Consider the following 14,710-nt stretch of genomic DNA (forward strand, 5'->3'; position numbering starts at 1 on the left):
GGGGGGGGGTGTTAAGGGTTTACCTCAATATTACTTTGCTTAATTTATTTATTATTGCATTGCTAAAACCACACATGGGCTGATAAGTTATGTTTGGGTTGATCCCTGATCCTTTAATAAGTTTAGGCCTATGTGTTTATTTCTATACAAATAGAATAAGAAAGAAATAAGGGTTTGGATAGAAGTCTGAATCATGAATTATGAGAAAGTCATAAAAACTGATGAAATATTTTTATGACTTGAGTTTTGAGATAATCCAACATTTTATTTTATTTTCTGAAGTACTATTGGTAAAGAAGACTTTACATAGTACAACTTTTCAATAAAAATGATAAATCTACTGTCGACTTGTAATTTTTAAACATAATAAGTAAAAACAATTCCTTAAAAAACATGAAAAGATGTTTTGTTTCATCTTTAATCATTATTCAAATAAGTTCAGTTAAATCTTAAATTATATTCTAGATCTAAACAAATTTAATTAAGTTTAATTTTGTTTATTATAAATAAGATTGTATTTAACTTTGAGTTTAGGAAATTAAATATTTTATTATCTACGAAATATTAAACAACTTAAGGATAAATGAGGTTGATTAAAAATAAAAAGTTTTAACCCTATCCCTGCTGGGGTACTTGAAAACCAGGATACGCTGGGGGGGGGGGGTCAATTTGCCCCCCCCCCCCTCTAAATCCCATGTTTTATGTCCAAATATGACAAATGATACATCATTAGAAAGCTCTTGTGCTCTACTTTTATAATCTGCAAAAAAATTTGCAAATTTGCAAAAATTGAATTTTTTATCGCAAAATCCAGTTTTATAGTAAAAATGTTTGCAAAAAAAAATTTGTCCAAAAAATGACAAATCATACATTTTTGAAAAGCCCTTGACCATGCCATTTCAAATATGCAAAAAATTTTGTAAAATTTTAAATAACCTGATTTTTAAACAAGAAAAACTAATAATGTGCAAATTTCCTTTGACAGGTTGTTTGCAAAAAATTTGCAATTTTTTTTTCGCAAAACTTGTGCAATCCATTTCCTTATGTCATAGGCTTTCCAAAAAGCTAAGTGAAAGTGGGTCAAAACAAAGATTTAGTTTGTTACAGGCAAAAGCAGTCATTCAGGCAGTGTGCCTGAGGACTCAGGCAGTTATATCTATTAGAATTGAAAAATTATTAAATTCAAATAATAATAGGAGCAAACTTGAGTTTCTCAGGCTCCTCTGGGATATCGTTGTTTTGGTTGAGTATTTGTTGAATATGATGTATTTAATTCTACGAATCTTATACAAAATCTTATATATATACGTTTTGGTATAATTTTGACACAGTTTTATGTCAATTTCTCGAGACAGGAACATCAGATAGAACAATTAACAATTATATGTCTCAATCAACTCCTGAGATTTTCAGGTTTTAGCCTATACCCCCTTTCATTTTTCCTTTAAAGTGCCTTTAAGGAAGTTGTCATAATGTATTAAAAACACTCCATTAGACAGAAACCTAGGTCAAATTATGCCATATTACGGATACGACTTTGGGACCTCGTCCTCTATCTTTCATGTTATTCACAAGTTGGAGAGAATCAAATTATTGGAATACATATTTTGCAACTTTTTCCCAAAAGCTCTTCAAAAAGAGGAGTTATGATTAAAAACAAATAAGATGATTTCAATCTTATATGTTTTTTACTTCACTTTGACCTGCAATAGACAGAAGATAGTATTTTTGTTGACAATTGAGGTGGAAATTTATAAAGAATGAAATAGTTGAACTACTTCTCTAGTGTGGCCAAGAGGGTACTCAAGTCTGACGCATACCTTATTTAACTACTTTTTGTCATATATTTAATCTGAGCGGAAACATTTAAAACTGTAGATATCAAGATCAATGCCTTATCCCCTCTTTTAATTAATTTCAAGATTAATTTAATCATAAGTTTGTATTCTGAAAATTAAACTTAAAATTAAACTTATCAGAGTGTCGATTGGAGAGTCCAAACAACCAATAGAAACCGAGAGATTTTGAAATTATGCGCGCACTTTTAATAAGGAACTTTCATTGGTCGCAATCCAGCAGGGATATATAAAAGAAGAGCATCTAAAGTCTCCACAGTGGATACAGAGGTTTAGCATGATCTGGTATACATTTCTGAAGTTTTCAGATCTGTTTAGTTAAACTTTTTCAATCAACTAATCATGTCAAAATTAATTAAGTATATTTGGCAACTAGATCCGATACTTTTAGTTAGAAGAGCAGGGATTTTACTTCAAATTTTGCAGAGACCGGACAGCCCCCCGACCCACTAGTCTAGCAGTTGAATCTGGAAAAAAGCTGGCCCGCCCTGAACCTCAGGAAACCTTCCCAACACCTATGGAGGAACCAAGGAAAATATTGAAGGCCTGGTACCTGGGTAGTTTGCAGGTAAACCTTTCTTTTTAACTTTAAAATATGATTAAAAACAAAATGCAATGCCTAAAGCCCGTTGCAAAGGAATTAGGTCTTTGTCAAAAACTCTGGTTTTCTAATCCCTATATCTTTGCAACCCGATATCGTAGACTGTCGATTCAAACTATGATTTCTGTTAGATCAAACATTCTAAGTTTTAAATTTCAAAGTTTTACACCATCAGGTCGCAAGATATAGGGATCACATCACGGGGTGTCGACAAAAATTATATTTTTCATGTAAGAAAAAATTTCAAAAAAATATACTCATTATATAACTATCAGAAACAGCTTAGCATCTTCTGTAATTATATTTTGTCTTGTAAAGTTTTACCTGAGCTGAAAACTTTAGAATTGTGGATATCGAGATTAATGCGTGATCCTCTCTTTTTCTCAATATAGAGACTAATCTAATGTTATACTTGTATCCTGAAAAGTGTATAAAATTCAACCAATCAGAGTCGCGTATACGAAGCCGATAAATTTGAAATTTTGCGTACCATTTAAGATTAAATACAGAAATGGGAGGAACTCTCTGATTTAAAAAAACCGGTTTTTGATTTTTCTCTTCTATATCCAAGAAAGAGCAGTTTAAGAAGAAAATCAAAAGTGTGTCCATTGGATACTCAGATTAAGTAATTGGGTTTATGGATATCTCATTCTAAAGATTTCAGCTCAGTAGATAGACTTTTAAAGGGAAGCCTAATTTCAACCAACTCTCAATTCAAAGTTGTCAATGCTCTAGCCCAATTCACTAAGGTACCCTTATCAAGGATGAACTTGATATCAATGTTTTTAATTTTAAAAAGTGATTATTTCAAACGTCATTTTTCTACGTAATTGATCAGAACAAGATTTCAATGGTGTACCGTTGTAAATTGGACAGGTCCGAGGTTATAATGCAAGGAAAGTTAATTATTAAATAAGAAGATCAGCTGATTTATACAAAAACCTTTTTATTCTGATTAGTTTTCTAGAACTTCTTGTCTTACTTTTATAACTTGATATATTCTTATTTCTGCGGCCCAAGTAATTTTGTTTTTATCGATACTTTTTCTCCGCATCAGGCTTAGTGCCAACTACTGCCAATAATTCTCATTCTCATAGATCTTAAAGTTCTTTACAGCTGCAGTTTGTAAAATTTACAGGAAGAAACAGACAGTTCTCGAATAGGAAGACGACATTTAGACTCTATTGTCCAATGAACATGAGACACAGCAATTGTTTATAGAGCAAAGCAGGACCATTTCACTTTAAACGTGATTTTATAAGTAATAAGTAAAAATATTTGATTTGTATCAGATCAAATACACTTAATCCTTCCTTTAATGTCGTCTTCCTATTCCTCAGTTTTCTGCTTCTCATTGTACATAACAAAACACGCGCCAAAATTGGCAAAACTTTTTTATCTATGCAAATGAAACTGAACATTTGATGGGGTCTCCGAAAGTTATGATTCCGGTCAGTCTGCGCCGGGACAATAAAATAACGGAACATTTGATAGTAATTTTAATAGTAATATTAATATTCTAGGAAAAAGGACTCTGTGTCACTAAAATTAGCTTGCTACTATATTTAACATTCTGTTGATGATGCATTTATAGGACCCACTATAAGTGTAACATTCTAACAACGAAGCTTTATATACTATCAGGGGCGTATACAGGTTTTTGTCATGGAGGGGGGTCTTAGCACCTTTGATCCTTGAATGCCCTCCACATAGATTCATTCTGTTTATAAAAAGTCTCATCAATTTTTAAGACAGGGTCGACGTTGAAGTGTCTTTGGCTTTGTATTTACCGCTCTAACTCACTTATATGTTTCTATAGCCCTTTACATATACATTTTAGCACTGTATAACATTTAGCTTTGGTTTTCAAGAAGTAATAGGGAAATTTCTCATAGATTTTTGCTTGATAGCTTGCAACCTTCTAATCACAGGTCCCCCCTGTATACGCCTCTGCATACAAGGATGTGAACCAAACTAATCCGAATTTTACTTCCAAATTAATATATTTTCGACCTCCCTGTCTTTCACAAACATGGTTTAAATCCCACTAAATATTAAATTCATTCAATGGAAATTCAATCTGAATCTAGTTTAAAATTGATTTAAAGGAATCTGAAGATAATCTAGTTTAGGTTCGAGTTCCCCCTCCAAATATATCCAGTGGATAAATTACCCTCAAAACTTTTTGTCCTCGTTTCTTTTTCATCTTCCTCTCGAGAGTCTCTCACTCTTTAATCTTTACTTGATAAGTTTGTTTGTATTTCTTTAAAAGGTCAAGACGGATGAACCAATCGGCCGGACCTTACTTGACATGACCCATTAAAGGTTTCATATTTTTAAATTGACGGATTTGTCTCAAATTTTAATTGGGGAACTCGGGAGAACCATTGGAATTATCTTAACTTTTAGGCTTTGAGATTCCAAGTTGAGTGGAAAAACAGACAAAATCGTAGTTTGCTACCAAGCGCGGGTAAACGGCGTGAGTAATTATGAGAAGTGAGTAACCGCTGGGTCCTCAAGCTAGTATAATATATGTTAAGGTAACACAGCCTGGTGGGATACAATTAAATTATATATGTTAAGGTTACACAGCCAGGTGGGATGAATACAATTAACGCTGCTATACAAGAGCTGACAGAAACCGTACCTAGAGAACAGTGGAGAACAGCTGCAGTTGCAGTAGCGCCGAGTACAGTTCAGGTAGACAGCAAAACTTTAATTTTAACAGGACTAAACGGGTAGGTTTAAGTGACCCTCCATGGACACATGGCAATACCCGATTTACCACTGCACTCTTGAAACCTTTATCTAAAAAATGTCGTCTTTCTGACGCAAATATATAACATGGATAGTTAATTCATATTTGATTTGACAAACTTTCAAGGGTTCTGTAGTGAATCTAACAATGACGGGTCACTTATACATACCGATTCAGGAAAGTTTTTTTTATTTAAACAAAATTCTATTTTTGAATTTGTAAACATTTGTAAGAGTAGTTAGAGTGTTGGAAAGGGGGTGAATTATAATTATGTTTACATCTCCTTTAAGGAAAGATTTGAATTTGTAAACCAAAGTATTGGAGGGACTGGCTAAGGTTTGCCAATATCCTGGGAACTAATTACAGGCCCTAGACTAGACTAGACGTCGAATTTGTGCTCACACTCAGGATTTACAGATCTTTAAAAAGTTTAATATGTCTCAAATGAATCCGAAAGAAGTTTTCCATAAGGCTGCATACTCAGTTCAACTACCTTACAAAGCCGGTCACTCTCTTTAAATGTCATCGAACATTGAATTTGTAAAATCGATACAAAATAAAAACTATCCCCATCCCTACGTGTTCCCCCAGATTGATGAACCCTGTCCTCTGAAAACATCTACTAATTCTAAAGCAAACCAAACCACCAGATTAATTAAGTAAATTAGCGAGGAAATGGACTCAACCACAGGCTGGTTACTGCCTGGTAAACTAGGTTTAAAGGGACTGTGAGCGTAATTTCATGTAAATCTTCGTTCAAAGATGACAATGTCTGATTAACAAGAGTACCCTTGAAAGCTTTATCTGAATAATAATGTGGAAGATAATGTTGAGTATCAGGTTTTCCAGGTTTTAATTTTATTTGAATTGATTTTACTAGTTTGATTGAAAGGTTTTAACTCATACTTGATTATTGACAACGCTTTTGTGAATCAAGTACTGTCATCTTTGCATGGAGGGTCACTTGAAATTACGCTTTAAATCTCTACAAGGTTTAGAATTATTAAAATTGGATTTAAATCTGAGAAATGGTGTTAGATCCTGGCTGCGTCTATGCATGCAATTATTCTAATTCTCTAAGGATGCATAAATTTTATATCTTGAGGTTGAGAACTAGAGATTATACATAAATCATAAAATCTTATTTCAAGCAGTCTGCAGAACTTTGGAATGAATTTATTCAACTTTAATAAAGATCCGGATACAAGATCTGTTGTAAGTTAACTGACCCGGATTCTAGATCTGTTATAATTAAAACTGAACCGGATCCTAGATCACTTCTAAACAAAACGGATCCGGAGCATATATATTGTTATAAATATAACTGATCCGGATTCTAGATCTGTTTTAAGTATAACTGATCCGGATCATATATCTGTTACAAAAAAACTGATCCGGATCCTAGATCTGCCATGAATATAACTAATCCTATTTCTAAATCTGTTAAAAATAATTCGGATCCGGATCTTAGATCTGTTATAAACAAAACTGATCCTAATCCTGAAGGAAATATTTTCAGAAAACAAACTAATCTTTATCTTCTGTGTTCCATCTAATTGAGTTAATTCCTTTTGGATATCTCTAAAGCTCCAACCAATCAGAAGTTTGAAGAAAAAAGTCAGCTTTTTTAGATTTTTGTTTTGGTTTAAAAAATAAACCAAATTTCTCAAATTAAAGTTATGTTGGGTTCTAAATTTTAAAGATCTAAATATTTATTATTTGCTATAAATAGTAAATACATTTAAAAATCATATCGGGTTTTAATTATTTCAGAAAATTATAGCATATTATATGTTTTGAAGTTTTAAGATTCTCAACAAAGGCGGAATGATAAATTGAAGTTTTTAAAATTCGCTGTTTCATGCTCGGGGTCAAACACAGTTTCCGGTTCAGGTTCAGGTTCAGGTTNGTTCATGAAAAGGTTCAGGTTCAAGGCTAGGATCAGGTTCAGATTCGATGCTTAAGTGTCTATCATCTCCATCCACCTGAGGAATAGGAGATGAAGCAAGAGATTGAGATCTTGTTTTTCTTTTTCTCTGGGAGGTAGAAACCAAGTTTACTTTTCCTCTTGGATCTATCGCATCAGTCTTGGGATTTTTTCGGAGCTCTCCTTGGGGCTGGGGGGTTTTCAGGGCCCTCTCCTTTGTCAGAGATCTAAATTCTAAATTAAGTTATTTTTGGGAGGGAATGGGAAGGGGGAGGGGGTTGATAAGTCGAAGTTCTCGGTTCAGGTTTGGAAACTTGGGATTAGGGCTGGGCACGTACCGACTTTTTTGAAATCGTTCCGTTCCGTTCTAGAACGAGGGCCTTCAGCTAAATCGTTCCGTTCACGTTCCTCTTTTTTTATCCTTCCGTTCTCGTTCCGTTCCGTTCTGAGTAGAAGAACGGTATTCCCATTCCGTTCCGTTCTTGGCGTTCTTATTTGAAGAACGGTTGCATCCCTCTTGTTCTGTTCTTAATTAAGAACGTTTCCATCCCCCGTTCCGTTCTTAGTAACGGACAATTACATCAAAGACAAAAGTTTTATAGAAAAGAGTTGGTTAAAAAGTAAAAAAATTATAATTTTTTAATGAAAAGTTCCTCACGGCCGTAAATAATACTTTTAATTATATACTTTAAATTTAGGGTTAAAAGAATAAGCTTAGATAATTCTGAGCAATGTATAATTTTGTGAGAGCGGGGGGGAGGGGCGGGACTGCTAATATNAGTTCTGTTGGATTGGTGTTCAACTGGGCAGATAGTTCTGTTGGATTGGTGTTCAACTGGGCAGATAGTTCTGTTGGATTGGTGTTCAACTGGGCAGATAGTTCTGTTGGATTGGTGTTCAACTGGGCAGATAGTTCTGTTGGATTGGTGTTCAACTGGGCAGATAGTTCTGTTGGATTTATATAATTCCTTTAAACCTTTCTATAGAAAACAATTAAATGCATGAAAGGGAGAAGACTTTAATATTGAGGCAAGGGTATAATAATAGAGCAATGGTGCATATTAGAGCAAGGATATAATAATGGAGAAATGGTGCATATTGGAGCAAGGGTATAATAATGGAGAAATGGTGCATATTGTAGCAAGGGTATGTATGATAAGGGAGCAATGATGCAAATTGGAGCAATGGTGCATATTGGAGCAAGGGTATAACAATAGAGCAATGGTGCATAATTGAGCAAGGATATATATTGGAACAAGGGTATTATAATGGAGAAAGAATGTAAAATTGGAGCAAGGATATATGTTGGAGCAAGGGTATAATAATGGAGCAAGAGTGTATATTGGAGCAAGGATATATATTGGAACAAGGTATAATAATGGAACAATTGCATGATAATTGAGCAAGGGTATAATATTGGAGCAAGGGTATAATAATGGAGTAAGACTGTATATTAGTACAAGGATATATATTGGAACAAGGGTATAATAATGAAGCAAGGGTGTACAATTGGAGCAAGGATATATGTTGGAGCAAGTGTATAATATTGGAGCTTAAGGATATATTTTGTAGCAAGGGTATAATATTGTAGCAAGGGTATAATATTGTAGCAAGGGTATAATAATGGAGCAAGGGTATAATAATGGATCACGGGTATAATAATGGAGCAAGTGTACAATATTGGAGCAAGGGTATAATATTTTAGTAAGGGAATAAATTGGAGCAAGGGCATAATAATGGAGCAAGGGTATAATAATGGATCACGGGTATAATAATGGAGCAAGTGTACAATATTGGAGCAAGGGTATAATGGATATTTACTGGCTACCAAAAGATTTCCCATGCTATCAGAATTCTCTCTTTCTTTTTGTGCATCTGAAGTCGGGAACATCCAATTTTTTTAATTAACAGAAATTAAACACTAATTTTTTTATGTTTATGATTTAATATCTGCTTTACCCGATGTCGTAGACCTCTTGCTATTCTACTAGATCAAATTGTTAAAAGTTTAATATATCAGGTTGCTATGAAATAAGACAATTAAGACAAGTGTTTTGTTCCAATTCTCTGAAATGAAGTCTTTGTAAACTTCTCCTATTTGTATTGAAATTAATTCATAATTGTTTTTGTTTTAGGTTTCTTTTGTTGACGGGGTTGAACCTATTGAATGTCGAGTTAGATTTCTCTCCTTCCTGGGTATTGGCACAAATGTCCAGCAGGCTGCGTTCATCATGCATACAGCTCAGGTACACAAACATTAACAGAGGCAGAATTTAAAGAATTTGAACCACGTCACTGAACCGCCAATAACCTGTTCCCATTGAGCGCCGGCTCAAATCTCGAAAAACTTATTAATATTTCCATATGACCCAATCATGTTTGAACTGAGACGTATGCTTGATTGCTATAATCTATTCATTTCAGTTATTCATCCAGGGTACAACTAACCTGCAGGATATAGAATAGAGATTAAATTAATCTGCAGATTTGCAAAAGATCAAGATCATGAATTGATCTCGATATCCACAATTACAATAATTCCCAGCTCTTGTCAAATTAATCAAAAAACAACAAATTATTTTTTATCTTTTTTCAAAAACTAACAGTTCAGAGGTAGATAAACATCAACTGCTTAAATAAACCAAACAAATAATTTTACATTTCTTCTTCATTATAACTAAAAAGTGAGAGGAAGAAAACTCTGGAATAGGAAGACGATTTTCAGACTCGAATTATGTTCAATAAGATGAGACACAACAATGTGATTTAATAACTTACAACATGAAATACACTTAAATGTTGCTTTAATTTTATAGGATTATTCCACAGTTTTCTCACTCTATTTTATAGGATTATTCCACAGTTTTCTCACTCTATTTTATAGGATTATTCCACAGTTTTCTCACTCTATTTTATAGGATTATTCCACAGTTTTCTCACTCTATTTTATAGGATTATTCCACAGTTTTCTCACTCTATTTTATAGGATTATTCCACAGTTTTCTCACTCTATTTTAACAACAATTTTGATTATGTTTGAATATGTCAAATGTGTATGTAAGAAATTAAAAATTCTTCTTTTATCAATCAAAAAAATATGATTTTAAAATGTTTAGGACACGTTTATCTGTCACGTGTTCCACTGTGAACCAACTGCTGGACCACTGTGCAAGACTATAGAAGCTGCATGTAAACTCAGATATCAGAAATGTTTAGACGCCAGACCAATCCGACCTGATCAGAGCACTCCAACAAGAAACACAATAGGTACATTGATAACCAAAAAACTCTGGAATAGGAAGTCGACTTTGAGACTCAAGTTAAGACTTTGTGTAGTCCAATGAATATGAGACGTAGCCCTTGTGCAGTGTAAGCAGACCCATTTCACGCAATAATTGATTTAATAACTTACTGTAAAGCTATTTGTTTTGTAATCACATCTTAGGTGCACTTCATTATTGTTTTAATGTCGTCTTCCTATTTCACAGTTTTCTGGTTCTACACATGCATTTCACGAGGAGGGAATAATTCATTTGGTGAACTGTGCCGTTTTGCCTCATATAGCTAGAATATACGTGCACTGTATAAATTGCTCTAGCTGCTTAAAAGTCGGTACGGTACTTCAAATAAACTGGGTTTGGAGTGGATCGTCCTGGATTATATCCAAGTATTAGAACTTAGCGCTAAAATACACGCTACTTCAATAATTCATTATTTTCTTCCATTTAATTTTTATTGTTTGTTTTTTGTTAATTATAATAATAATAATGATTATCTCTTAAAGGAACTAAAAACGATATTTCAAGTGACCCTTCCCATGCAATGTTGGCAATGTCCGATTTACAACAGTTCCTTTAAAAGCTTTGTCTCATGAAGATAATTAGAAAGCAATGTCTATAATTTTGAAAAACTGATTTTTTAAATTGTGGTTTCTTTACACTATACTGCAGGAAAACATGTAGGAATTATCAGAATTTAACAATTTTAAATCTAGAAAAACGACAACATCTTCCACAATATTGATCAGATAAATGTTTAAAGGGTACCGTTGTTAATCGGGACTACCCTTTTTTGCATGGAGGGAAAAGTACGACGGTCTTTTTAAAAAGTAAATTTTTTATTACTTAAAGGGGATGGTGGAGTTGGCACATTTGATGTAGGGGGGGGGGGGGCCCTGCCTTCATTTTTGGTTCAAATCTTCCAATTTTTTGGGTGCACGCCTAATTAGTGATCGAAATTCCTAAAAAAAAATCAAATTGAATTTTAATGACCTCTAATGACCTCTAATGACCTCTAATGATTGTGGAATGATTTTTCAAAATATTTGATTCTTACATGGATATTGATTTTCAGGTATGTTCCCTTAACTCCCTGCCCCTCCAGGGCCCCCAGGCTTCCAGGAACAGAACTACTCAAGAAGTCAATATCAACCCCAGCCCTCCACTCACTTTTCGGGCTCATGGACTCCAAACCAAATATTCTCCCGTTCTTCTCAGAGACAGACCAATCCCCCATCGAGGAATCCAGCAGCGGGTCAGAGGAGTAGGGTTTCCAATCGGAATTCCGTTGCGTGGAATTTCGCGCAACTGTGCGGAATTGCACGCAACTGTTCTTGTATTGAGCGGAATTGCGTGGAAATTACAGGCATCGCAATTGCGCGCAAGTAAAATTCACTTGCACGTTAGAATCCCTTTAGAATAATGTGAACCCTCTAATCCAGTTTTTATATCTTGGATCAGCAGCTGAGCAGAAAAAGAAGATTAGCGACACATCTTCCACAAGATAGAATAACACTTCACGACCAAATAACAGTTAGATCTAGTGTAGATAAAGTGCCATCTATGTAAACTTATAACAAATGAATGTATCCCTTAGTTTTATTCTCTAAATACTCAAACATTCTAGTGATTTAATCTTGTTTAAGGAAATCTCTGTTTAAATCCGCTGTTTTTTGTTTGATAGATTTCTATTTATGAAACATCAAATGGGAATCAATATACCAAAAGATGCCGAATTAAATTTAGATTAATTTTTCACGAACTTGACACATTCCTTTCATAAATTTCTTATTACAAATTTTGCAGCACTTGGACAAAAGCGCTGAATGACGCTAACACTGCGCAGTTTATTTTAAGCCCCACGCCAGATCGTCTTTGCTGGTCTAAAAAAGAGAAATGAAGACTTTTTACCACATGCTTTTTACAAATTGATATGGATAAGTCGATTTATTTAGTGATCCAATTAAAAGTGATGCTTTGACAGTAAAACGTGGTAGCACTTGGCAGCCAGCTGGTCCCGCTTTAATTTTATAATTCGATTTAGCATTCGATGTCTTTGCGTGTCTTAGAGGAAATAATAAATTTGTTAAAGTAAGATGTAATCTCATGAATTAAATATTATTCACAAACCAATCTCAGAATTAAGCCAAAGTGTTCTCATCTTTATTTAAAAAATTCCTAATTTCGACAGAATTTTATCTGTGATATCAAGCTTTTAGTATTTTTTTTCCCTAGTGTAACCAGAAAACTGTGGAACAGGAAGACTCCTGTTAGGACTATAAATAACAATGAACATGAGACACAGCTCATTTGTGCAGTGTAAATAGACCCATTTCTCTGAGTCCGTGATTTGCCAAGTTACTATTAAAACTATTAGCTTTGTAACAATATCAAAAACACTTAATTATTACTTTAATTTCGTCATAACTTGAAAGTAAAAGTCGTCTTCCTATTCCACAGTTTTCTGGTTCTCACTGTACTTAGTTAAAACATAACTAACATATAAAAAAAAGTGAATAAAATATCAGAAGAAAAGTAAATTATCAAGAAGAAATTTTAAAAATTTTATACAATTGTATAATTTTATTTTTTCTTTGTGTACTTGATGTAAAATTAAATTTTAAAAACCTATATTTTACAAAGACCAAAAAATGTGAATGTTAAAAACTGTTAGTTTGTTATAAATTCATGCTAAACTATTTAACTAATTTTGTAAACATATATTTATAATTTATATTTAGGTATTTATTGTTCTAGTTAAAATGTTTTAATTGTTTAATATCGACATGTTTTAGAAAATTCAAAATTTCTTTTCAACCCTGTTTTTTCATATTGATAAAAATAATTTTAACCTTGTTAAAAAACGACTTGAACACATCTTCAGTACGATTTTTTGTACGGCAATGTTTGTAAACAGTACGATCTTGTGAACTGCAATGTTTGTAAACAGTCCGGATAAAAGCATGAAGTATTGTAGCGCTGCTTTTTTATTAGTTTCACCACTATTCACAGTTATTTAATAAAAGCTTAGAGGTAAATATTTGTTTATTTTTTGTTTGAGAGTTACGCGATGTTACGCATACAATGGGAACCAGACAATTCTGGAATAGCAAGACGACGTTTACTCTCGAGTTATCACTTCAAATAGTCCAATCGTGTAAGCAGATCTATTTCATTTAAAATATATATATATATATAGGGTGAGGTGAGGGTGGAATGTATAATTTATCCAAAAAAAAGGTGTGATTTGCGGCGCCTGGTGCAAAATTGTACCTTTTTTTGTGCAACTCTCCTGTATGTGTTTTTTCAATATTTTTTAAAAATTTATAATTTTTTTGATACTCCAATGGCCCAAAAGAAAATCCGCGAATCTTTTTTTTCTCTCAAAATCAAAAGTTCAGAAAAGCAAAAATGTGCATTCATATTATTTCTCTCTAAATCTAAAATTTTATTAAGATTGAATCACAGATTCAAAGAAAATTGGCAAAATTGTAATAAAAAATTCGCAATTTTCAGTTCTAGGCTAATTTTTAAGAAAAAGTTATTTAAATTCTCTAGTTCCTTTCTTCTTAGTATATTCTAAACTAATAAATAAACGCTGTTCAGTTGAAACCTTGAGAACCATTGAAAAACAAGTTTTCCGTAAAAACCAGAACTGAAATTTGCGAAATTTTCTAATTACAATTTTGCAAATTTTCTGAGATTCTGTGATTCAATCTTTTTAAAATTTTAGATTTCGATAGAAACAATTTATTTACACCTTTTTGTTTTTATGAACTTTTGATTTTGAAAGAAAAAAAGGTTCAAAGCTGTTAAAACCACGTGCTCGTAGGTCGGATGGGCAGTAGAGGGGATGGGCGTAGGTCCCAAAATACACCACCGTGTATTATATCTAACGAAAATGGAAAGGAGGTTAAATTGAAATTTTCTCCGCTAGATGTCTCTCAAGGAAATAGGTCAGGTTTGGTGCTTCTTTACCTTTATATGTTCAAATTAAGTAAACTTTATAAAACACAAATGCAGAAAAATAAATTTTATTTTTACTAATTTTTTTTCGCAGCATTTATTTCTGACCTGAACAACTGAAACATTACAACTTTTGTCTGTTTCTTTCCCGGGCTGAGAGAGCTGTATAGTGTAGTGTGTATTGCTTAGTTGATATTTTCACCGTTAGAGGTCTCAAATATATCATGAAAAATTGAGGCAAAGAACAAATATCACTTTCATTGAGATCTCAATTGTTTATTTACGCCACAAAATTCTCTTTTTTCACGATCATCAAAAAAATAT

At 33.2% G+C, this 14,710-nt stretch overlaps 1 protein-coding gene across 1 annotated transcript in view; it reads left to right on the forward strand.

The window, feature by feature from the left end:
- LOC111714974 (protein Fe65 homolog) overlaps positions 1–10,490 on the forward strand; it is a gene marked incomplete in the record, with an annotated part of 27,703 nt that extends 17,213 nt beyond the window's left edge. Inside the window, 4 exon segments of the mRNA XM_023490200.1 lie at positions 2,283–2,424; positions 5,041–5,157; positions 9,278–9,388; positions 10,259–10,490. Of these exon segments, the coding sequence (XP_023345968.1) occupies positions 2,283–2,424; positions 5,041–5,157; positions 9,278–9,388; positions 10,259–10,486 (598 nt within the window).
- Positions 10,491–14,710: the final 4,220 nt, after the last annotated feature.

Source organism: Eurytemora carolleeae, unplaced genomic scaffold, assembly GCF_000591075.1.
Source record: "Eurytemora carolleeae unplaced genomic scaffold, Eaff_2.0 scaffold1662, whole genome shotgun sequence".
NCBI lineage: Eukaryota > Metazoa > Arthropoda > Copepoda > Calanoida > Temoridae > Eurytemora > Eurytemora carolleeae.